The sequence below is a fragment of the Mugil cephalus genome, chromosome 22 (assembly GCF_022458985.1).
Source record: "Mugil cephalus isolate CIBA_MC_2020 chromosome 22, CIBA_Mcephalus_1.1, whole genome shotgun sequence".
Lineage (NCBI taxonomy): Eukaryota > Metazoa > Chordata > Actinopteri > Mugiliformes > Mugilidae > Mugil > Mugil cephalus.
The window spans coordinates 680,186-703,538 of NC_061791.1; the positions used below are offsets into that span (position 1 = coordinate 680,186).

Below are 23,353 nucleotides of genomic sequence, written 5' to 3' on the forward strand. Positions count from 1 at the left end.
GTTAGCTTATTAATGCTAGTTGCTTGTGTTTAGTTTTGCAGGCTATCGTTAGCTTATTAATGCTAGTTGCTTAAGTTCAGTCTTTCAGGCTATCGTTAGCTTATTAATGCTAGTTACTTGTGTTTAGTTTTGCAGGCTATCGTTAGCTTATTAATGCTAGTTGTTAGGCAAGTTTAGTTAGTTTTCAGGCTATCGTTAGCTTGTGGAGGCTAATATCGCTGAAAAATAAAACTTAAACTTAATAAAACTACATTAGCCGTTATTGTTCTTGTCGATCTTTAATTTAAAAGCAATTTCCAGGATAGAATTTAATTAAAGGGAAGCAGTTAGTTTTAATAGCAGGATGTTAAACATTTAACATAATAATAATAATTGTTATTATTATTATAATTGTTATTACAATTTTACATAACCGAAGACAGAGAACTCAATAATAATAATAATAATAATAATAATAATAATAATAATAATAATAATAGATCCATGAGGTGAGATGCAGGGAGGGAGGAGGGAGGAGGGAGATGAACCAGACTGAGGCAGAAATCAGCCGCTGGTTAAACTCCTCTCACTTTCTGAGCAGCAGGAGATCAGCCTCCTCCTCCTCCTCCTCCTCCTCCGCCTCCTCCTGCATCCATCCATCCTCCGGTCCTCCTCTCCATGCCGGCGGAGGTCCGCTCGGGGCTGCCATGGCGAAAATCCGGGTGTCGTACGAGTACTCCGAGGCCGAGGACAAGAGCATCAGACTGGGCTTGTTCCTGATCGCCTGCGGGATCCTCAGCCTCTTCATCCTGGGCTTCTGCTGGCTCAGCCCGACCCTGCAGAGCCTCCAGAGCAAACCGGCCAACTGCACGGTAAGAGCCCCGGGGACGAGCTCCGAGCGCCGGCTGCAGGAGGCAGCGCGGTCCGGGAGGTGGTGGTGGGACCGGACAGGGTCAGAACCGCTGCATCGGTCCACTTTCATTTTACATTTACAGTGTTTTAAACTCCCGGGGAACTTATTACAAGGATGCATCTGTGTCTGTGGCTCTAACATAAGAAGATTTGCCAACAATAAAACACAGTTAATGCACCAGATATTATTAAAGCATGAAAGTAAATCCACTTATGTTTTAATATTTAGACCAACATCTATAAATATTAGTATTTTTTGGATGTTTATGAGGTAAAATGAGTTAATCAGCAGATAATTCATTGAAATTTGTTTGTTTTTTTGCCTCTAGGACTTTTTATCATTATTATTATTATTATTATTATTATTATTATTATTATTTGTCACATTCACACATTTATTTGCGTTTTTCAGATAAATTTAGACAAACTGCATCTTTGGTTTAATCTTCTAGTGTTTTAAAGTGTCGTGGAACTTATTTCATCCATTTGTGTCTTTAACGTCAGAATAAACTCATATTTCTAAACCAAACATACTATTAGAGTGTAGCATTAAAACAAAATTTGTGAGTGTTAGTATTTTTTTGGATGTTTATGAGTAAAAAAATGTTGATTAGTGATGAAACTATCAGATAATCAGTGGTTAATTAATCGGTTCTTGCCTCTAGCACCGATGTTTTTATTATATTTATTATTATTATTTCTCACATTGAACTTTTCTCACACTTTAGACCAAACTCAATTTTCATGTATAAATAACAGTAATGATGAGCTCTTATGATGTGAAGTTATTGAATTATTTGTTCTAAATGAGTTCCTCTAAACTTTGATTCTTTTACAATCAATAATAATAATTTATTTAAACCCAGACGGTGCTTTTAAAAACACATTATGCTGCAGAAACAGTCGATCGATACTGAGAGTTGAGAATGAGCTCGTCTGTGTTTATCTCCTCCGAAGGTTAAAGTGTTCGCTCATAAATCAGGATGGACGTTAAAGCAGATCAGTCCCAGATCAGCTGATCTGATCTGATCTGATGAGACAGGATCAATCATCTGTCACCGAAACGTCAGTTCAGACTTTATTTTAGTTATAGTTTTCATCCATGATGACAAAAGAACCACAAAGTGTTTAGACTAGACGAAAATCATACGAACGTTATATAGTTTGACTTCAACAGGAGGTCCGTCGCCCCTAAGGGGCCATGCAGGTACTGCAGGAGGGTCGTAAAGTCTTTGGTTGATTAGACATTTTTTATACAGTTTTCCTGTGTATCATTTGAATAGCTTAGCATTGAATGCAAAAGGATAATAAGAGTGTGGAGTTTAATATAGACACATATAGCAGGTGCGGGGAAAGACGCTGTTGATTGTTGAATGAGATGCTAAAGTTAGCACTTAAAACTTCAACACATGAGAAAATTTACTATTTATTTATGTTTAAGTTTTACTTCACCCACACTCATACAAACCGATGCACTTTGCTAATTACAGTTAGTTAATTATGTGGCTAGTTAGCCAGAAATGCTAATGATTATATTGTATGAATTTGTCTTTGTTTGTTGTTTCATTCCTGGGATTCGCGCCACTTTAGGTTTTTATTTATAGTTGTGATCTCATTTCACCTCTAAACACTGGAGGGGAACTGGTCCTGCAGGTTTTTGGAGAGAATCTGCTCCTAAATTAAGACGTGGGAGATGTAGAGAAACAGTTTCTTTGCAGGATTTTCACAGCTACCATTTCCTAAAACCTGCAGCTGCAGAGAAACTGAACCGTGAACAAAGTCCTGGTTTTGTGAAACTCTGTCGACTCATTTGTGACGATGCTCTGCAGACGAAGGTTAATGTTTTGTAGCGTTGCAGTGAATTAATTAAACCTGAATTCATTGGCAGCTGTTTGGAAAAATCAGAACACGTGACTGGATGAGCTCTAGATGGTCAAATGTAGCTGTATCTTATTGTATTTGGAGCTGCTGTACAAAACTACACATGTATAACATTTAAACCACTGCAGGAGCATTTTGCAAAGAGTGAAATCGTGGCAGAAGAAAAACACGACCTTTATTTTCTGACAGAACGTCCAGCAGCTTAGTAGGAATCTGAAACAGACCTCGGGCCGATCTCTGGTTCCCTCATTTATTTAAATCTTGGTGTGTTTTGGTTGTGATTATGAAGCAGATTTGTCCGACTCCAGCTCCTTCGCCTCCTTCCCAACGTTGTGCATCATTAAAAGTGTCTGCACAGCGTTTTGAAGCCACCGAGAGTTTTCATGATTTAAATTACGCTCGGCCGCAGCCCGTTCACTGCGGATGATGAATTCATACCGGCCTGATTTATTCGGCTGTTAGCTTATTGCATCATCTTGAAATAACGTTCATGCATTAAAGAGAGTGGAAGCTTTCTGGGTTATTTTGTTTTTTGTTTTTTTTTTTAAGTCACAGTCCAGAGTCATGTGGCTGAGTCTAATCCACGGCTCCAGAAAACATAAATCACACGACTCTGACTTTATTGCATCTCACCAACCTCTTGACTGATGAAGGAAAGTTTGACTCTGATCTAATCATCATGGATTGATTGTGTATTTTCCACCTATTCATATTTATTCACTTGCCGGCGGTTGTAATTTCAGTCTAATAATGAGCAGTCGTCACTCGACGCCCACTCACCACGTTATGACTCATGACTCCTGGGAAACAACGTAGTCGAGACTGTTGCTAATCCAGTTTGAACATATATGATGTATAATAATAATACTGGCAGGTTTACTTTGGAAATACATTTATTTTTATTCCAAATACATAAAAACAACTTTTTATTTCCATCCAGCAACTGTTACTGTCACATTTTACGAGCTATAGCTAGCTCATTAAGCTAACGTTAGCTTAAACTGGATTTATTTTTTTTTTTTTAATGAAAACTTTTTGTTTTATTATTTACTTTATTTCTTACAGGAACTATGTACGAAACACTTCAATAACACGGTTCAAAGAGATCATTTCCTGTTAGTACTTATTAAAACATTTCAAAAGAGTTTAAATGTGCAGCTACATGTAATCATGCTAAAAACAAGAAGCCAGGAGCTAATATTTTATAGTCACATTTATGTGTGTTTTTATTTTTAACATCACCAGGAAAAAATGCGTTTAAGATGTGATATTATATTGAGTTAATTTTAGCTGCTGGGGTGGTTGTAGCATCAATTAGCTGCTAATGTTAGCATCCAGAGCCGAATGTACTTTATTGTGGAAGTACTTTGTGTATTTTTTTAATAATGCCTCCTCCTCCTGCAGGTGGTGTCGGTGCTGCGTCCTGAGGAGATGTTTGAATGTGTCTTTACCTGCGGTGCTGACTGTAAGGGGACGTCTCTCTATCCTTGTCTCCAGATCTTCGTCAACAACTCAGAGTCCAACTCAGTAGCTCTGCTGCATTTTGATGAGCAGCAGCTGGTCCTCAACCCCAAGGTACAAATTTTTTTAATGAGGGTTTCTGCCATTTCAGGTAGTTAATATAATGTTGATGAATGTTCAAGTCAGTTTTTTGGGTAAATTTAGTTTTAGCTCGTTATTTGACGCTATAGAAACAGGATGTGACACACCGCTACGTAAAAACGTACTGTGGAACCGTGAGAGCTGAAAATTAAATTCAGTTTATAATCCAACTTGTCCTTGTAGCAGGTGGAGGTAGAGCAAATTAATTAAAAACACCAGTGAGTCTGGGGGAAGTGTGGGTGGGGCATAGATATCCTGGCTCCGCCCTCAGATCGCACTGATCAGGCTCCAAACTCACAAGATGGCCCCGCCCACATCCCCAGGAAAATAGCTTCACTTGTGACCAAAATAGCTTCAGTTTGAAAATATCGCAGGACCACCAGCGATATTTTCTTTTCCAATAGAAGAAGAGCTAGCTCCGCCCACACACACCAGACATATTCATGATTCACTAAAGCAGCTCCACAACATGATGCTGTCACCTCCATGCTTCACCATGGAGACGGAGATGAGTCGACTCTGCTCCAAACGTGACAAACCAAGATTTATACGTACTGCTTGTTTCACAAAATATATGGTAGGGTTACCGTAGCAACCAGGGTCTGGGATGTCCACTAGAGGCTGGACAATAAATGTTGAGGGTAGATACGTCAAAATAAGAGATCATCACTGACAGGTTCAGCTACGCGATGAAACAGGGTCATGTGTGAACTCAGAAGTTAAATGGTTGAAATATGCAAAGATAAAAATGGAAGCATCAATTATGTCAATTGCCCTTTGCTGCTTTATTTATTTATTTTTTTTTTTCCGTCTGAGCGTCGGCAGAGTTTGAGTGAGACCGGTTTTTGTATCGCAGCTGTCTGAAGTCATGAGTCCAACAGGAATAGATGTAGTGGGACACAACACACCATTAAGAAGCAGCTGATGGTAAACACTCCACAGCTGTGAGCGTCCAAGAGTCTCTATAAAACCACAAGCATGGCCAAAAGTTTGTAGACACGTGAAGACTCCTGTTTCTTCCTCATGGTTTGTTTGGGTCTCGTAGCTTCAGTGTTATATTTGATATGGGCTTTAAGGGTTTAAGAGAAGATTCATTTGGTGTTTCTCTACAAACTGCATGTGTTAGTAGTGTTAAAAGGCTTCCCTACACTAGCCTCCATGCTAATATCACCTCTTCCTGTTGAAGAACCTTTAGTTTTCTACTCTTTTCTCTCAGTAAGTCGCAACCCTTTACAGACACAGTCATTAAAATACTTCAGATGTCAGCTCTAGAGTGTTATTGTGTTATTGTAGGACATCAGAAGACTTTAAGGACACTTGTTCTTCTTCGTGGTTCCTAATAAACCAGTTCAGAGGGGGGACCTTGTAGACCACATTAGACCCTGATTAGACCTGACAATGTTTCCTTGATCTTCTCTGATTGGCTGAATGAAAACCACATGACGATAAACCTCACTGAGAGGAACCAGGAACCAAGTTACCACACATGGTTCCTGGGCCCTATAAAGGGTTAATTATCTGTATAACTAATAAACACTTGACCTTATTTTTCAAACTGGACACTGACACAGAGCAGATGATGCTGTTAAAACAATCACACATGGGTGTAATGTTCAGTTGTCCACATACTTTTGACCAGAAGGAGGAGATTAATGGTTCAAAATAATAGAAAAAAGGCAGAGACAAACCCAGATGTCCACTCCTCCTCCTCCTCCTCCTCTTCTTCTTCTTCTTCTTCTTCTTAAGTGCACATCTGAGTCGTCGCTACAGCAACAGAGTAAATATAGAGGAGAGAGTCAGGAGGCGTGTCATCGATGCCGCTGCGTCGCCATGGTGACAGATGATGTGGAGACTGAAGCAGAGAGAGAGAAACGAGTCACGCTTCATTCAGAAATCCTTTTAATGTCTCGCAGGAGTAGGGTTGAACTATGTGTTGATGGATGATGGATGATGGATGATGGATGGATGGTATGAGGATGAATGGATGATGGATGGAGGATGGATGGATGGATGGCATGGATGCCGTGTGCGTGCCATGGTGACAGATGATGATGGAGATGAAGATGGAGATGAGAAACGAGATCATGCTGATGATGCATGGAATGGTTTAATGTTCGCATGAGATGGTGTGATAACTGATGGAATGGATGGATGGATGATGGATGGATGGATGGATGGATGGATGGATGGATGGATGGATGGATGGATGGATGGATGGATGGATGGATGGATGGATGGATGGATGACACCGGGTGTCGCTCGTTGGCTCTGTGACCTTTTATATATACGACCAATGGAATGGATTCAAAAAGAAAAGATTTATCAACCGGGTGGAAACGAGATATGATCCTCAGCATGTCTCAAATAAAGAGACTATAGAAGATTTAAAAACATATAAAATACATTTTCTAATAATGTTCATTACGACTGATATGGACAAAGACAGAAAACTGGGTGGTCTGGATAATCTACCAACAAATCAGACATTTTAGTTGCAGTACCACAAGTGACCACTGGGGAAGTGATGCCAAAATATCTCAGCAATGGAAGCGGCCATCTTCTTTTTGTGATGTCATTTCCAGAGTGTTCAGGTGCAGAGTCCTCAGCCATGGAGACTAGCAGCAGGCAGGACATTGATACCAGGTCTCTACACCTGGACACTGTGGAAATGACATCACAAAAAGAAGATGGCCGCTTCCATGGCTGAGATGTTTTGGCTTCACTTCTGGAAAGCTGATAGTTTTCCCTGAGTCGTCAATAGAAATCAGACTATTTGTTGTGGAAAATGACATTTAGAACAATTTAGTTGCAGTACGAAAGTTTACAACAACCAAGATGGAGGTGAAGGTTTAGTCCAAAGAGTGTTTTCTAGAACTGCAGCTCCTCTATTGTCCACTAGAGGCTCCACTAGTGAGTCAATCCCCATAGATCTCCATGTTAAATGAACAACTCTACATCCTGGTACTAAAACAGTTCAGTTCTCTGGAGATAATTTCTTGCCTGAAAGCCAGTGAACTTTGGGACTCAGTTTAGGCTAACATAGCAGCTAACATTATATCATTTAAACTAATAGAGTTTCTTCGTTTTCTCATCATTAGTTTGTTTCTGCTTCTTCTGGTTTCATTGATAAAGTGATTATAGGATTCAACCAACACATTTTTTTCAGGTGAACCCAACAACTGACACATTAATTTATATACAGCAACAACTTTTTAGCTAAAGTGTCTTTAGCTTTTTGAACCAATCAGAGCTAAATGAGTAAATGCTGCATGATGTAATACGTCCTTTTCTTCTGGTTTCACTGATAAAAGTCATTTATAGGATTCAACCAACACATTTTCTTCAGGTGAACCCAACAACTTGTTATTTTTTAACTGTGTTCCAACTTTGATTCTTCCAGAACTAAACCACTTAGAGAGATTCTGACTTTTGTGATAGAAACTTCAGAGTTTTGTCTTTAAAAAGAGACCGAGACCATGAATGAGCTCCAACATGTTCATGAGCAGCGTTCAGTTACTTATGAATACTTACTTTATGTCCTATAAAGGAATGATGAGAGGTTAATTCATATAACTGAGAGGCATCATGAACCATTTGCGTTACAGACCAAGTGGTAAATTGAACTAATAATTATCAGCTGTGTGAACTCCTGGGATCTGACCTCCTGACTCTGTAGATAACGGACGCCAGGTTATAAAAACATATCATTTTCCTTCCAAGCAGCTCAAAGCGCTGGTAACCTTTTAGGGACTCGTGAGGGATGTTAATTGCAGTTGTGTCTAAACTTGACGTTGAGGCAACAGAACAGCTGACAGAGAGACAGATGAAGAGAGAGCTCTGAGTTAATTGGTGTTGTGTCTATAGGGGGCGATTAGTTAATGGAGCCGCCTGTGGACCAGATGACTGACATGACATTAAGATCAACAGCAGCATGACTAACTGTCTGTTTATGAACGTCTCTGAGCTGAAGCACCAACGCTCTTATTCATCATGTAATCCAGACTAAAGGATCTCAAACGAACTCGTTGGATTCTTAAAGATAAATCCACATTTCATCAAATCCCAAAATAATTCAGAATAAATCCACCTGACATTGTTTGTTGTTCTTTTTTTCACACAGTGCTTCTTCTATCAGCTGTGAACCACGTGGTGACTGGACTGATAGAATCTGAACCCTCTGCCTCAGTGTTATACATGGTTGCATCCACCTAGTGGACTAATGGTGCTACTACAGATAATAAACTGTCATCCTGTAGTGAAAGGTAGCTTAGCATTGCTATGTAGCATGTAGCCTTGGTGGCTGGTAGCTTAGCATTGCTATGTAGCATGTAGCCTTGGTGGCTGGGGTCCTGGGGAGTTCCATGTGTAAATCTCCATCTTCTTCTGGATCGTATAATGAGCTCAATGGTAGAATGTGATGACGTCCGGGAGAAATAAAATGTCCAAAGGTTGAATTGTGTGAACGTTGCCTCCTGTAGTGAATCAGTAGCATTTTGGAGCCAGATTCACTTTAAAAGGTAAAAACCCAACGTGGAGGAACTTTGGTTCTTTGGTTTGATCCTAATGTCCAGATGGAGAGGGACCTGGTTTGTTTCACTAGAACCTTGGAGAACAGTGACTCTGTGGTGTTCTAAGACTCTGGTCCAGGTCTGTCGGTCTGGTCCAGGTTTAGGTCTGTCAGGTCTGGTCCAGGTCTGGTCCAGGTCTGGTCCAGGTTTAGGTCTGGTCCAGGTCTAGTCCAGGTCTGGTCCAAGTCTGGGTCCAGGTCTGGTCCAGGTCTGGTCCAGGTTTAGGTCTGGTCCAAGTCTAGTCCAGGTCTGGTCCAGGTCTGGTCCAGGTTTAGGTCTGGTCCAGGTCTGGTCCAGGTCTGGTCCAGGTCTGGTCCAGGTCTGGTCCAGGTTTAGGTCTGGTCCAGGTCTAGTCCAGGTCTGGTCCAGGGGCTGGTGGATAATCAGGATGATGTCGTTACTATCAGGGTGGTTTCTAGCCTCTGATCTAGAAGATATTTTAATTCATCACTGATTAATCAGACACTGTGTTACTGACCTATACACAGAGACCAGGATCCATAGAGACCAGGATCAGGAACATGGGTCAGATGGTTCTGGTTTATTTGGTCCTTTTTGTTGAGTTTCACCGTGGACCTGACAGAGGTTGAGAAAATGTCCTCACAAACATAGACGTCCCTCCACGGCTCAGCCATGTGTAAAAACTCTCTCTGGTCCATTTATTACGTTATTTTTTTTTCTCAAAGCAATTTTCTTTACTCTTGTCTCCACACCTTCATTTTTGTTCCTGCAAAAATGAATTGAACTCCTGACCCCAATAAACCCGGGTGGTTCAGGAGGCGTGAGGGAGGAGGCGATGAAACATGTTGACGTGTCCATGTGACTCGTCTCAGGTCCAGCAAACGAATGTGTTTCTTATTAAAAGACTGGTTAATTGGCTAATTAGTTTTTAAAGATGATTTACAGAATCTGCCTCGTATAGTTTAGTTTTGTCTGATGGTCTATTCATCCAGGACCATCTGAGGTGGGTTCAGGTCTGGAGGTGATTGTTTTAACTATATTTCTTTAATGTCTGAAACAAACTCATCTTCAGAGATTTTTAGTTGCTCACATCCAGGAAGGTGGAATATTTCCGTCTCATTTATCACATACATCCACCTCCACACTGTTCCAGGATCCAAATAGAAGCAAAACGTGGTGATAAGTTCCCAGAATGCAACGTTTCTGACCACCTACAGACAAGTAGCCTCTGTTGATGAATCTGAGGCCAAAGATAAAAACGTGTGTTGGACTAGTTTAGTTTCCAAACAGAAAACTGATCAGGTCACAGGAGAATGATGTTTATCTAGTTCCCAGGTCATTAACAGAAATATGACGCCACGTCTCTACTTCCTGTCATTGGCCAAACTAACGTTATTTAGGGGCCGTGATGTTGATGCCCCGCCCACACTTCCTCTAGATCACGACTCTGTTCTACCTGCACCAGTCAGAAGCAAGTGTTGGATTATACACTGAGTTCACACGTGACCCTGTTTCATCACTGAACTTATTTTTTAAAAATTGTTTTCACAACTGACACACTTTACAACGCGGTTGTCATGGCAACTGGCGGTCGCCATTATGTCACATCCCGTTTCCATAGCGTCAAATAATGAAATAAAACGAAACGTATCCAAAAACATTATATTAACTACCTGAAATGACTGAAACCATCCTTGAAAATAAACGATTCAATGTGTATTTTAGTGTTTTAGCTTGGTTCAAGCCCCGCCCACTACCATGGAGGAGGTGGAGCTTATGAGCTGTACTGCAGCCTCCAGTCACCAGGGGGAGCTCTGCTGGCTTTGACTTAGAACCAGTTCCATCTTTATAAACCGTCTACGGATGAAACGTCTTGAAGGAACCAGACAGAAACACGTCGTCCAGTTGTTTCGGTTTTATGTTTTGTTCTCGGTCGTGTTTGAACCACATGAGTTTGTGTTTGTTTGTTGAAGCTGAAACTCAAACCGACGCCTCCAGACTGAAAAGTTCACGGAGCCATAAGTCATCAGGCGGTGACGCCGATTAATGGACATGTTGGATTCACGTCTCTGTTTAGTCTCTGTTTGCTCTTTATTGGTCTGAGATCATGACGCTGCTCTTGGCTTCTTATCAGAATAACTCACCGGTTCACACACACTTTAATGTTTCCTGGCTCCATTAAAGCGTCTGCTCTCACTGTCGCTTTTTCCCAAAGTGCATCTCAGCCCAAAGGTGTGTGCTCTGGTTTTTATCGATGTCTGCTGAGGGGAAAAGCCTTGGCTTCAGTTTGGATCAGAGTTTCCATCTTATTATTTATTCCATAAGAGCTGAAATCCTCAGAACTCAGAATAACAAACTAAAGCTGCTTTGGCAGAGATCTGGAATATCTCCGGATTAATCGACATGTTTTTATGAGCCGCTTGAAACGTCCCAGACGTCCGTGTCCACACTTAACTCAAATAAAACCGTTTTCCAAAATAACAGCGCGTCCGACCATGATATAATCGACGATGAGTCTGTGAAATCTGCCTCTGATTTATCCCCGACTCGTTCCTCCCCTTCCTGTTGACGGGTGATCTGGAGTAAAGAGACGGAGATGGAGGGCAGGTGGGTGGCGTCAATTACCCGGCCAGTAATTTCCTCGTTTATGACTTAATTAGATTTAAATGTAAACGACAGGAGGAACCAGAAGGCAACGCCGAGCAACACACACTCACACACTCTGCATTAACTTGCCCTGGTTTTAATATTAACGACGACCTTAAACCCCAGACTAATCTGTTACAGACGGATCTTATTAGTTTCAGGGCGATTAAATGTGAGCATCGATCCGTGCGGTTTAAAAATGAATCACTGAGTCGAAGCGTGAACCGGTTCCTCAGAGGAAACGTCTTTAAATGTACGTTTTGTTGTTGAAGAGCAGATAGAGGAGCCGTGATGTCTCCGTCCCCGCAATGTCTCCGTCCCCGTGAGGTCTCTGTCCCCGCGATGTCTCCGTCCCCGTGAGGACGTCGCCAGCTCGTTAGTTTAGAGAAGCAGCCGCAGCCAGAAAGGTCAGACGTGGGGAACCAGAACTATTCATTTATAAAAGCTTCAGGCAGCGAGAAGAGAAAAAGCTCCTAATGTAATCACAGAGGAATGACGACAGCAGTAATGATGTGTGTGTGTCATGCTAACTTTAGCTAATTAACAGTGATGAAGAAGAGTGGAGCAGGGAGGGGGGGGGGGATCAGAGACTCTCTACCCAGCCAGGAGCCTCCATCTCTGGGGACGATGCTGCCTCCCTCCCTCCTCCCTCTGGAGCTCAGATTCACCTGGAGATATTTCACGTTTTAGATCGTCCTGTTATTTGTGGAGCGTTCGGATGAAGATGAAGAATGAAGACGTCCTCTCTGTGACCTTTGCTGTTTTGTTTACATTCATCACTTCCTCCTTCTCTGATCTCATCGGCCAATAACAAACGAGAACAAAAGTCACAGACGTCACCAGGCACCTTGAAGCTGAGTTAATATACATATATACATATAAATATATATACAGGAGGACAGACTGTGTGTGTATATATATATATATATATACACATATATATATATATATATATATATATATAAGTCTGGATAAATACAGATGAACATGGACGCCTCCTCCATAGACTGTATATAAATATGGACGCCACATCTCCACTTCCCCTCATTGGTCCAAACTGATGCTATTTTCCCGGTGGCACCATCTTGTGAGTTTGATCTGGAGTCTGATCAGTACGAGTCCGAGGGCGGAGCCACAATATTGATGCCCCGCCCACACTTCCTCTATTTAAATTCGCGCTAAGTTGCTTCTAAGTTTTTAAACCGTGGTGTGTTTCGTTAGATTTGATGGATGGTTCTGTAACATTTAATTAATTCTGAGTTATGATCACGTCATCTCTTCCTCAGCCCTGGATACACGAAGGTCACTTCCTCATTAACAACCAATCAAAGAACACTTTGACAGATCCAATCAGGATGGACGGTGTTTGTCAGGTTGTCAGGACGTGATTGATGAACTCGCTCTTAATTATTTGTGGGGAGGTGGGAAGGTCTCGTTGGGACACTTTGAATCATTAATTAAACCAAAGCAGAAAAACTGCAGTTCCTCTAACGTCCACTAGAGACAGTTGGACATATAGACACGGTGTTAGCGTCGCGTTAGCTGTTAGCAGACTGTTAACAGCAACTTTATGAGTTTGTCACTGTCTTTTAGCTCTGTGGTGTTTTAGTCTCCACCTAGCATGGAAGCTAACACAGCAACACATGCTGTAGTGGAACTAGCTGTTTTTTGTTTGCAGCTGCTAAATGATGCTAATGCTTTATTAACTGACATTTATCCCATCAGGGCAAGTCATCACTCACAGTCAGCGAGACCAGGAAACAATAATAATAATCAATAACACAATCAGTGCTCATTAAGATCAATCCAATAAATAATAGATAAATAGATTCAATAAATTAATTGATAAAACATGAAAAAGTTTCATCTAAAATCAGCGTCTGTGTTTAAAAGCTTATTAGCAGAAGGAATAATAGCTACGTTAGCTTTGGGTCATGTTATTGGACTAAGTGGATTAAAGCTCTTTTATTAGCATGCTAATGTTGTGCTAATTTTATGCCAGACCTTTAATCTATTATCTAAGTTACAGGTTTTGTTCATGAGAGTTTGAATTTGCTCAGAAAAACACAGAAAAGACTAAACTGAGACGTAGAACATCTTCAAATCGACATTAAATCACGTAAACCAGAAACAAGGTTTAAATGCATCGTTTTCATCCTGCAGACACGACATCACATACACACACACACACACACACACATCCAGCTCATTCAGTTTACTCGTTTACTGCAAACACACTCAGGTTTAATTGTAACCTCGGCCCGTTGGCATGGCAACCGCAATCATCCAGCCTGTGGGATGAATGAATGAATGGACGGAGTTCATTAGCTGCACTATTCTAACAGATATACTGTATATATCTATTATTAGTGGAGTTGACCAAAGGGATATTCTGCTGTGATGGAGACCACCTCCCTCCCCTCGCCTCCCCTCGCCTCCCTCGCCTCAGTACCAATCACGCCGTCGTCACGGCAACCGTCTGATCCACAGTTACCAGCCAAGGCACCAATCAACCTCCTGCTATTCAGATCTGTGTGTCTGTGTGTGAGGTTAATCCCGGCCTCTGAAACTGAGACCCAGCATTTAGCAGAGAGCTCGTCACAGCACCCCCTGCTGGACAGTCAACGAATCCCATCATTTATTTCATTATTTATTTATTTGATCCTTGTTTTGGAATAAAAACACTCGTGAGACTCGTGGGTTATGGATTATTACAGCTAATGAATAATTTACTCTAGACTTTTTAAACCTGGAACACTGACGTTAAAATCAGATTAGTCTCAGAGTTGCTGTGGATTAATTTCGATTAATCGCGATTAAATCTCATTAATTTTTTTCATTAATGATGATGTTGGATTAATTAATGTTAACAAGTTAATTTTGACAGTTGTAATTGGCAGCACCATCACTAGCGCTGGTTAGATTTCACCCGATAAAAAATAATTCTCATCAAAATAAACTGAAGTGCAACGATAAATGGTGAATCCAGCTACTTTTCTTTCATTTCTAAGTATAAAACATCTCATACAACAAATGAAGAGACCACACGGAGCTCATATAAAAAGGCTCTAAAACTTGAGACATGTGAAGACCAAATAAATTCCGTTGGAAATTACCACTAAATGATATTTATTACACTAAATAAGATTTACATGCAGCAGCAACAGCTCTAGTGTCAAAGAATAAATATGTGTAGCTGAAGCTTTAGTTGTGTTTTATTGACTTATTGACCAGAAACCTGTGGCGTTATGTTGACATGTGTCCGTCCTCTGTGTGTCTCAGTGCTCGTACGTCCCCCCCTGTGAGAGGGACAACCAGAAGAACAAGGACAGCGTTCTGTGGTGGGAGGATTATTTCACCAGGGAGGTCAGCAGCCAGCCCTTCACTTGCTTCTTCAACCAGCAGAGGAGGTGAGACTTCCCTCCACAGCCGACTCCATCTCCAGGTGTTAAATTGGAAAAAGCTGAGACGTGTGATGCTGTGAAGTTTCCACCGTGTCTCTGTCTCCTTCTGATTGGTTTCCTGTTGACCTCTGACCTTCGTTTAATGGTCCTCGAGCTACGTTTACTGACGTACGATCAGGTTTCAGAGATGATGATCCAGATGAAGAATAGCATCTAAGCTAACTTTTACATTTATACCAACTGATAAAAGTTCAGGTCACATTAGACCAAATAACCTGCTGCTATGAAGAAAACCAGGAGGTTATTTGGTCTTTGTTCTGCGTTCAAGAGCAACTGTTTGATCCAGAGCGTTTTATGTTTTTCAGTTTGATGTGACTTTAATAGTAGTTCTTCATAGCTTCCTAGCCTTCCAGCTAACAATAGCTCATCCTAGCCTCCTAGCTAATAGTAGCTCTTCCTAGTCTTAAAACTAATAGTAGCTCTTCTTAGCCTCCTAGCTACTAGCAGTTCTACCTAGCATTCCAGCTAACAATAGCTCATCCCAGTCTCCCAGCTAATAGCAGCTCTTCCTAGCCTCCCAGCTGATGGTTGTTGGGTCAGAGCATCACTAACGTTATTAAAGAGGAACATAAAAATAAATAAATCAGGTCAAACGAGATCAAACTCTGTTCATTACAACATAATTCTGACTAATTCAAACGTGTCAGTTTCATCATATCAGACTAGATTTATTTATTTATTTATTTAAAACCAGACACTGTGACTTTCTCTAAGAAGCTGTTCTCTCCTTTCTGTTCTTGTCCAGAGCTTATTTTTATGCTGTAACCAAAATAAAAAAATAAAAAAATAAAAATTGATGAGACAAAGAAAAGCGTCTCGGTGGTGTCAGCGTATAATCCTCCTGTTACTCAGAGACAGTGCTTACCTGTGACCTTGGATGCTTTTATTTTTACCTCAGAACGAGGAAACTCTGGTTGTTAAATGAGGACCCAGAGGGAGCTCAGCACATTCACAGGAGGAGGGAATTAAAACTGGAGCAGTCACATAAAATACTGGCTCATGAACACAGATGGTCTCTGGGTTCAAACCCGGTGTCAGGGGACTGAAACCAAGAAGTTGGTTTATACACGTCTGATATAGTCATGAAAATACCCAGCGTGGTTCAACCAGAGGTTCCTGTTCTGTTCTGGAAACTTCTTCATGAATCAGGATCCATGAAGATCCGTCTTGGCTTCCGTTCGTTTCCATTCATGCTGCTCATTGTTTCATCGTTGCTCTTCATCCATGTGGTATTAACCAGGTAAAATGATTCCTGCTCCATCCAATCATTCAGTGTTTGGAGAATATCTCTCCTCCTCTTCTTTCCACCATGTTCTCCTCTCTAAGCCTCTTAAAGTTCTCCTCCCTGCTCTCAGCACATCTCACTGCAGAACCTTCTTTAGGAACCTTTCACCTCTGCCTCCATCCAGGAACAACTCTGAGGAAACATCTGAGCCCAGGTTTATTTCTTCTTCTTCTTCTTCTTGTGTTTTCAGACCTGACGACGTGTTGTGGCGCCGTTCCCATGACACCAGCGTCCTGCTTCACTGCGTCCTCTGGCCAATGGTGTCGCTGCTTCTGGGCACGCTCATTGTGCTGCTGACGGTGTGCGCCCGCTCGCTGGCCGTCCGGGCCGAGGCGCTCCAGAAGAGGAAGTGCTCCTACGAGGTTTGCCAGGACCTGTCCGCCTCGTCCTCCGATCGCCGCGGCAACAAGGCCGGCGACCCCCTGGCGACGAACTCTGACCCCGAGCTGTCGTCGCCGTCAAGGACCCTGCCGCTGTTCGCGGTGCCGGTGCGACGCCGCGATCGGGAACATTAGGACAGAAAAACTGTTTCCACGACGACGCGAAGTCGGAGAAGACGTCGACGAAGCCGGTGGTCGACTGACGAACTGGAGGCGCCACTGACGAACCGCGGTGGAGAGGAGGGTTGATGAGGCGAAACCCGGACGGATGCCTGTAGATTTCAGCAGAAACTGTAGAGAAACTTTCCTGATTTTATCGTAAACAGATCAGAAACGAAGGATCGTCCGGACCGATCTGGTTCTTAGCAGATTTACTAACTCCACAAATCTCTTATTGGACCTATATTCTTTATCTTTATTAGAGGGACTTTAAACCTGCAGCTTACGGTAGCATCTAACGGTAGCAGGAGTTGCTAACATTAGGCGGTCATTAGGCGCGGCTAACATAAGCAGCTGTTAGCCAGTGCTAACTTTAGGCGGTTGTTGGGCGTCACTAACGTGTTTACAACTTTCTGTTTTGTACATTAAGCTAGCTTCTTGTTAGCTTGCTGTTAGCCTTGGAGGCGTCTAGATGCTAACAGTCGCTTAGCATCTGTGTTCTTTTACAGACTCAGTACGTAGTTTACGTTGGTGTGAGTCTATGTTCTACGTGCGTCAGTAACTCCACCCAAACACTAGGTGGCGCTGTGTGTTTTTACCACTTTTTTTTTCTACTTTCTGACTGAAACTTTTGGCCAAACTAGAGTCGTACAAACGTCTGTGTGTCCAAACCTCAGTTGCCGATTCTTGATTGATCCAAAATAATCGATTAGAAAATGGTGGCGATGAGGAATCAGCTGGAAACACGTTACTATTAGACGTCGTAACCAAGATCTCTTTGACTGAACGGATCAAAGTTTTTACTGAGATTCAGTCAGAGATTCCAGAGCCAATAAAACGCCGCCACATCCCGACAGGACGACAGGATGATGGGACGATGGGATGATGGGATGATGGGACGATGCTCCTTCTTCACCATAGCGCTTCACGTCGTGTCGTTTCCAGTAGCCACAGATGTTTCTGAGCAGAGATCAGCCAACAGACTAAACTAAAGATTAAGATTAATAAAACCTTTATTTGTAGCTCAATGGGGAAATTGCAGTTTACAAAAGAAGAGAGTAAAAAAAAGAAGAGAGTATAGAAAATAATTAATAAAATAAAATAAAAACACAGAACTCAACTCAATCTTTATTTATAAAGCTCCTTTAGGACGATCAGGTCTCTGTACGGAGGACGACTCAGGAGACAGACAGAGACAGACAGAGACATATATACAGAGACATATATACAGAGACATATATAAAGAGACAGACAGAGACATATAGACAGAGACATATATACAGAGACATATATAAAGAGACATATATACAGAGACATATATAAAGAGACATACAGAGACATATATACAGAGACATATAGACAGAGACATATAGAGACATATATACCGGGAGGAGGACGGTTCTCATAACGTTGGTCTCACAGCAGAATGGAAAGTTTTCAGAAAACAACATTTGTCCCAAACACGTTGATATTTTTATTGGTGAAATGACGACGTAGGTAATTATCAGACTAACGATGTCACACAGTGTTAAAGTGTTCAGCTTTAAAAACAGTGTAATAAGTATGAAGAGTGTTGATTTAAAGTGTACGACCTGATAAATGTGGAGGATCTTTATAAAACACGTAACTGGAGGTGAATTTAAATAATTGAACCCGACTTTTATTATTTATTTATTAGTCATTAGTGGCTCCTGCTGCTCCTGGAGCCTCCTCCTCGTTAGCGCCGCTCTTTGATCCGAGGAGGCGTCGGCAAATGTTACGAGGAGGAAGAAGGATGTTTTCATCTGAATGTGAACGGATGAGAAAAGGAGGTGAAACAGGAAGGAAGCAAAGAGTTTCACTGATGTTGATGGTTTCCTGCCTCCGGTCTGAGTCCTGGTTCACTCATTTCACCTTTTAACTCCTTCCTTCCTTCCTTCCTTCCTTCCTTCCCTTTTTCTTTCCTTCCTTCCTTCCTTCCTTCCCTTTTTCTTTCCTTCCTTCCTTCCTTCCTTCCTGACTCTTCCTTTTCTCATCAGGTTGATTTAGTTCATGTTTCTGTGTTTGATTTGAGTTTGATGATATTTTTAGGACGAACTACAGTCGTTATTAATTCCTCTCTAGACGTCGTTTACAGAAACACAGATTTCAGACTTTATAGAAGTTTTTTTTGTTCAAACCTGCGACAGATTGAAGATGAACCGGTGTTTCCTGACGCTCTTTGAAACGTCGTCTGTAGCCGCTAAAGGAGGCGACGTCGTCCAGTTTCATTTTAGACGCTAACGTCGTCTCTAGATGAGACGTCGAGATGTAGCTTCTCACAAACACTGTCAGTGCCTGAATCAAACTCAGTCCACTGTCCTCCTCCTCCTCCTCCTCCTCCTCCTTCCTCCTCCTCCTCCCCCTCCTCCTCTCCTCCTCCTCCTCCTCCTCCTCTCTCCTCCTCCTCCTCCTCCTCCTCCTCCTCCTCCTCTCCTCCTCCTCCTCCTCCTCCTCCTCCTCCTCCTCTCCTCCTCCTCCTCTCCTCCTCCTCCTCTCCTCCTCCTCCTCCTCCTCTTCCTCCTCCTCCTCCTGCTTCTCCTCCTCCTCTTCCTCCTGCTCCTCCTCCTCCTGTTTTGTCAGTTGTGTTTTTCAGTCAGTTCTCTCCAAAGAAACAAAGCGTAGCATCATCGTAGCATTTCTGAGCTGTCGGTGTCTTTCAGATTTCTAGATGTTTCTATCTGAAGCCATAACGAGCTGAACAGTAGCAAATAAACGGGGCCTGTTTTACTGCTTTTATTTTATTGTATTTTATGTTTTCATCTCTGGTGTGTTTGCAGTGTCTGAGCTAATTGTGTTTCCTCTCGTCTCTGAATTGTTCCGTCCTCCTTTCGTTTGTTTCTGATCCTCAGCTCTGCTCCATGTAGCCGCTTCACCGAGTTTTAGACATGAAACTATTGTGCCTGATAGAGTTTAAATAAAAAATACTTTTATCTTCAAACTCAGAGTCCTTCCATCCTTCCTTCCTTCCTTCCTTCCTTCCTAATATTGTTGAAGCCATGTTTTCCTCACTTCATGTTCATCCAAAAATTAAATCTGCCGCGAGTCTCAACTATTTCATTTAACGTCATTAAAGCTAATTCACTGTCATACCAGCTGTGGCCACCAGAGGGCGCTGTGTTAAAATCTAATATCTGGTCTATGATTAAACTCTTCTGGCCTGAACCACAGATCGTGGCAGTTTCAATAATTAAAAAAAATAAAGTGATATTACAAAGTGTGAAAATTATTTTGTGAGCAAACGGAGCTAAAACACGACCCAGAGAAGAAAAGAAGAAACGAAGGTAGATTTAAATGCGTGTCCTTCCTTTCATCCTTCATGTCCTCATTTCATTCAGGGATCCCATCAACGTGGAGGCGGATGAAGAGCGTCTGAATATTCAATGACTCGTAGTGACACGCGTTGACCCGACTCACCTTGGACGTTAATAACAAACCTCTCATGTCCCTGGAGCTTCGCTGGAATAAATCAAATGTTCAGGATCAAAATAGACGAATGTGATCGTTTCTAACGTGAGATGAACAGGAAGTCTCTAATGTTAAAACCCATTCATCCACCCCAACATCCTCCCAGTTGTAACTACCATTTACTGCCATTTTGTCATAATTACTAGTGAGTTTCCCAGAGAACGGCCGCGTCTTCTCATTGGCTAAACTGACGCTATCGAACTAAATTAAACTTATCCAAAAAAACTGACACTTGAACATTCATCAACATTATTAACCAGCTAAAATGACAGAGACCGTCACTGAAAAAAGAAAATATTTGACGTTTATTTTAGTGTTTTAGTTTAGAGGAGCAGTTAGACCATATTTATATACGTTCTATGGTCTAAAGACATGAAGAAGTTTTCTGACATTTACATTAATAGAGTTTTTACAGAAATGTGAACGAGATGTAAAGTTTTTTTGTTTTTTTTTTGGTTTTAAATAAGAAAGAGTACATTGGTGTTTCTGTTTCCAACAGCGCCCTCTGGATTGTTAACGTGATTCATACTAGCTAATCTGCGGTCAAACTAGGTATTACACTTACGTACAGTTTCTTGTGAATATACATTTGTATTTTAGTTTTATTTCTTTTTCATTCCACTCTCGATTTTTAGCGTTTAATGAGCATAAAGAGGCTTTTAAGAGTAATTTAATTGAGTGTTTTATTTTATTATTAGAATCCGTTTCGGTCCAGGAAGCGCCGGTTTGTTGAACAGGTGCAGGTTGTTACTTGTTAATTAGGATGTTTTCAGTCAGTTTGTGGATATTTTCTCCTGGAGACCGAGGAATAAATCACCGAAATGAATTTAATACATCGGGATGTTTTAACGGAGAGTTTTACGGAACATTTTGAGCTAGTTTTTCCAGCTTTGCTAACGTAACATGTTTAGCTAACGGCTGGAAAACAACAACAAAAACGTGTCTTTTACGATAAAACTATGTTTGACATCGATGAGGAAATAACCGATGGACTTTATCTTCAACCTCGGTGAGTAAAGTAAAAAGTCTTTCTTTGTGTTTGTCTCTTTGAGTCTGTGTTTGGTGTGAAGCTTAAATCGAGTGATTTCTGAATGGAGTTTGGTTCAGTAAAAGTTTGTTGTTTAAGTTTATGTCAGAAAACCGCGCAGTAAAGATCGTATCAGATTTGACTGTTTTTAAGCATTTGAACATATACAAAAACTAAAAACACAATAATTTATTTAAAACAATGAAAAACGTAAAATAAATCCTGTTTCATCCATTAAACCTGTTTGATGAATAAAGCGCCAGTTACTCATTTTAAGTCCCATTAAAAACCAGAGGAAACGCTGAAAACTTTTAAAATTAATCATTAAAATAATTCTGTTAATGTGAAGTTTATTTCTAAAATCCATTTAACAACAACACATGAAAAACTACACAAACAGGAAGTTAGAATTAAAAACATTTAATTTGTTAGTTTAGATCTGAAAGATAAAACTTTAAATATTTAAAGTATTTCTCTTGTTTCAGACTCAGATTCTTCTTCTTTTTCTCGTCCTCGTGGAGTTTTTAGAGGAAATCAAAGAGGTTTTTGTCTCTTTCCAGTTTTCCTCTTAATCTACAGCCTCATGTTTTCAGTGTTTTCTCCTTCTGTCTCTGCCTCATTCATTCATTCATTCATTCATTCATTCATTTATTCATATATTCATTCATTCATTCATTCATCGCTGTAAAGATCATTTGTTGGAGTTAAATGTGTCAGAAGTCAAAGAACTGAACTCCTCTAAATAACTCACAGCTCAGATGATGTAATGAGTGAAGTTCTTTTACCGTCTCATTCTGTTCATTTATCTTTATCTTTATCGCTGGTTAGTTCTCAGAGAACAAAAATCAACCAGGTCACATTTAATCCACTTAAGGTTTTATTGCTGATATAAAGTCTTTTATTCAGTTTCACTCTTAAACACAAACCCACTCATTTTACACGTTTTAAGGCTTCATGTATTTATTTATTGGATTTTAATCATGTTTCCTTGACGCCTTTATTTATTTATTTATTTGATGAATGTGGAAAAACTGCACATATATTATCGTCCTGTCGATCTGATCTTCTTCCTCTTTTCCTCTTCTCGTTTTATTTCTTCTTTGATTCAGTTTCCATGGAAACAGTTGAGATAAAATATAAATAAAACAGTTTAGTCTTAAATTAAATGGAATGAATTAACTGCATTGATATAAATGTTCACGTTATAAATTACAGTTAATTAAATGAAAAGTTATTTATTATAAATATTAGTGTTTATAATAAATAAAGGTTTAATTTTAAACAATTTATTTCCATAAAAAACTTCTTAACATTTAAAACTTTAAAGAGAAGAAACAAACAAACAAATGTGGTTTATTGAGTTTTTATTAAAACTTTGGGGTAGAAACGAGTCACAAATCTAAAAATATATTCCTGAATATTTCACAATATCACAAATTAAATAATTCAACAGTTTTTATGTGTCGGGGCAAAAAGACTCATTCATCAATCAGCTGATAATTAATAAACCAATGAAACGTGATTAAACAGAAACAAACATCAGGTAAATACTCAGATTTTAAAGCTGTGAAAGTTTAAATGTTTATTATAAAACTGAAATGTCACCAGCATGAAACGTGTTGATATTTATATTCATATATTCATATATATATATAAAGAGTATTACATCAATATTTACATACAGCATATGTGGAAGGTTTTAAATAAACAGTTTAATATGAGCAGTGACAGTGGAGGCTAGAAAAATAGAGTCATTTATAACGGAAATGTGGTTTATATTTGATCCATTTATTCACCTTCTCAGTCTGTAGTTTAGCTTTATTAGCTCGCTGCGTTGGAAGTGTTGGATGCTACTGTACGTGGCTAATGCTAACTAGCGTCTGTCTGTTTGTGTCCAGAAAGAAAACGACGACGTTGGAGGACGAGTCAGATTTTCATTGGCTCTAAATCAGGATGAAGATCTGGAGTCGGTTCAACGTCCGGGGAAGATGAAATCTGAGGAG

At 40.6% G+C, this 23,353-nt stretch overlaps 2 protein-coding genes across 2 annotated transcripts in view; one reads left to right on the forward strand and one right to left on the reverse strand.

Annotated features, from left to right (window-relative positions):
• The first annotated feature begins 533 nt into the window (after positions 1-533).
• Positions 534-19,215, forward strand: LOC125000150 (calcium-activated potassium channel subunit beta-4-like). The gene is made up of 4 exons (XM_047575545.1): positions 534-851; positions 4,177-4,347; positions 14,832-14,959; positions 16,489-19,215. Exons 1-4 carry the CDS (start codon positions 687-689, stop codon positions 16,811-16,813), a joined length of 789 nt encoding a protein of 262 aa, XP_047431501.1. The 5' UTR covers positions 534-686; the 3' UTR covers positions 16,814-19,215.
• Positions 19,216-22,697: 3,482 nt separating this feature from the next.
• The window catches only part of ptprb (protein tyrosine phosphatase receptor type b), a 29,279-nt gene continuing 28,623 nt past the window's right edge, over positions 22,698-23,353 (reverse strand). Inside the window, exon 40 of the mRNA XM_047575056.1 lies at positions 22,698-23,345. Coding sequence (XP_047431012.1) covers positions 23,323-23,345 — 23 coding nt within the window. The 3' untranslated portion in view covers positions 22,698-23,322. The remainder of the gene's footprint in view (positions 23,346-23,353) is intronic.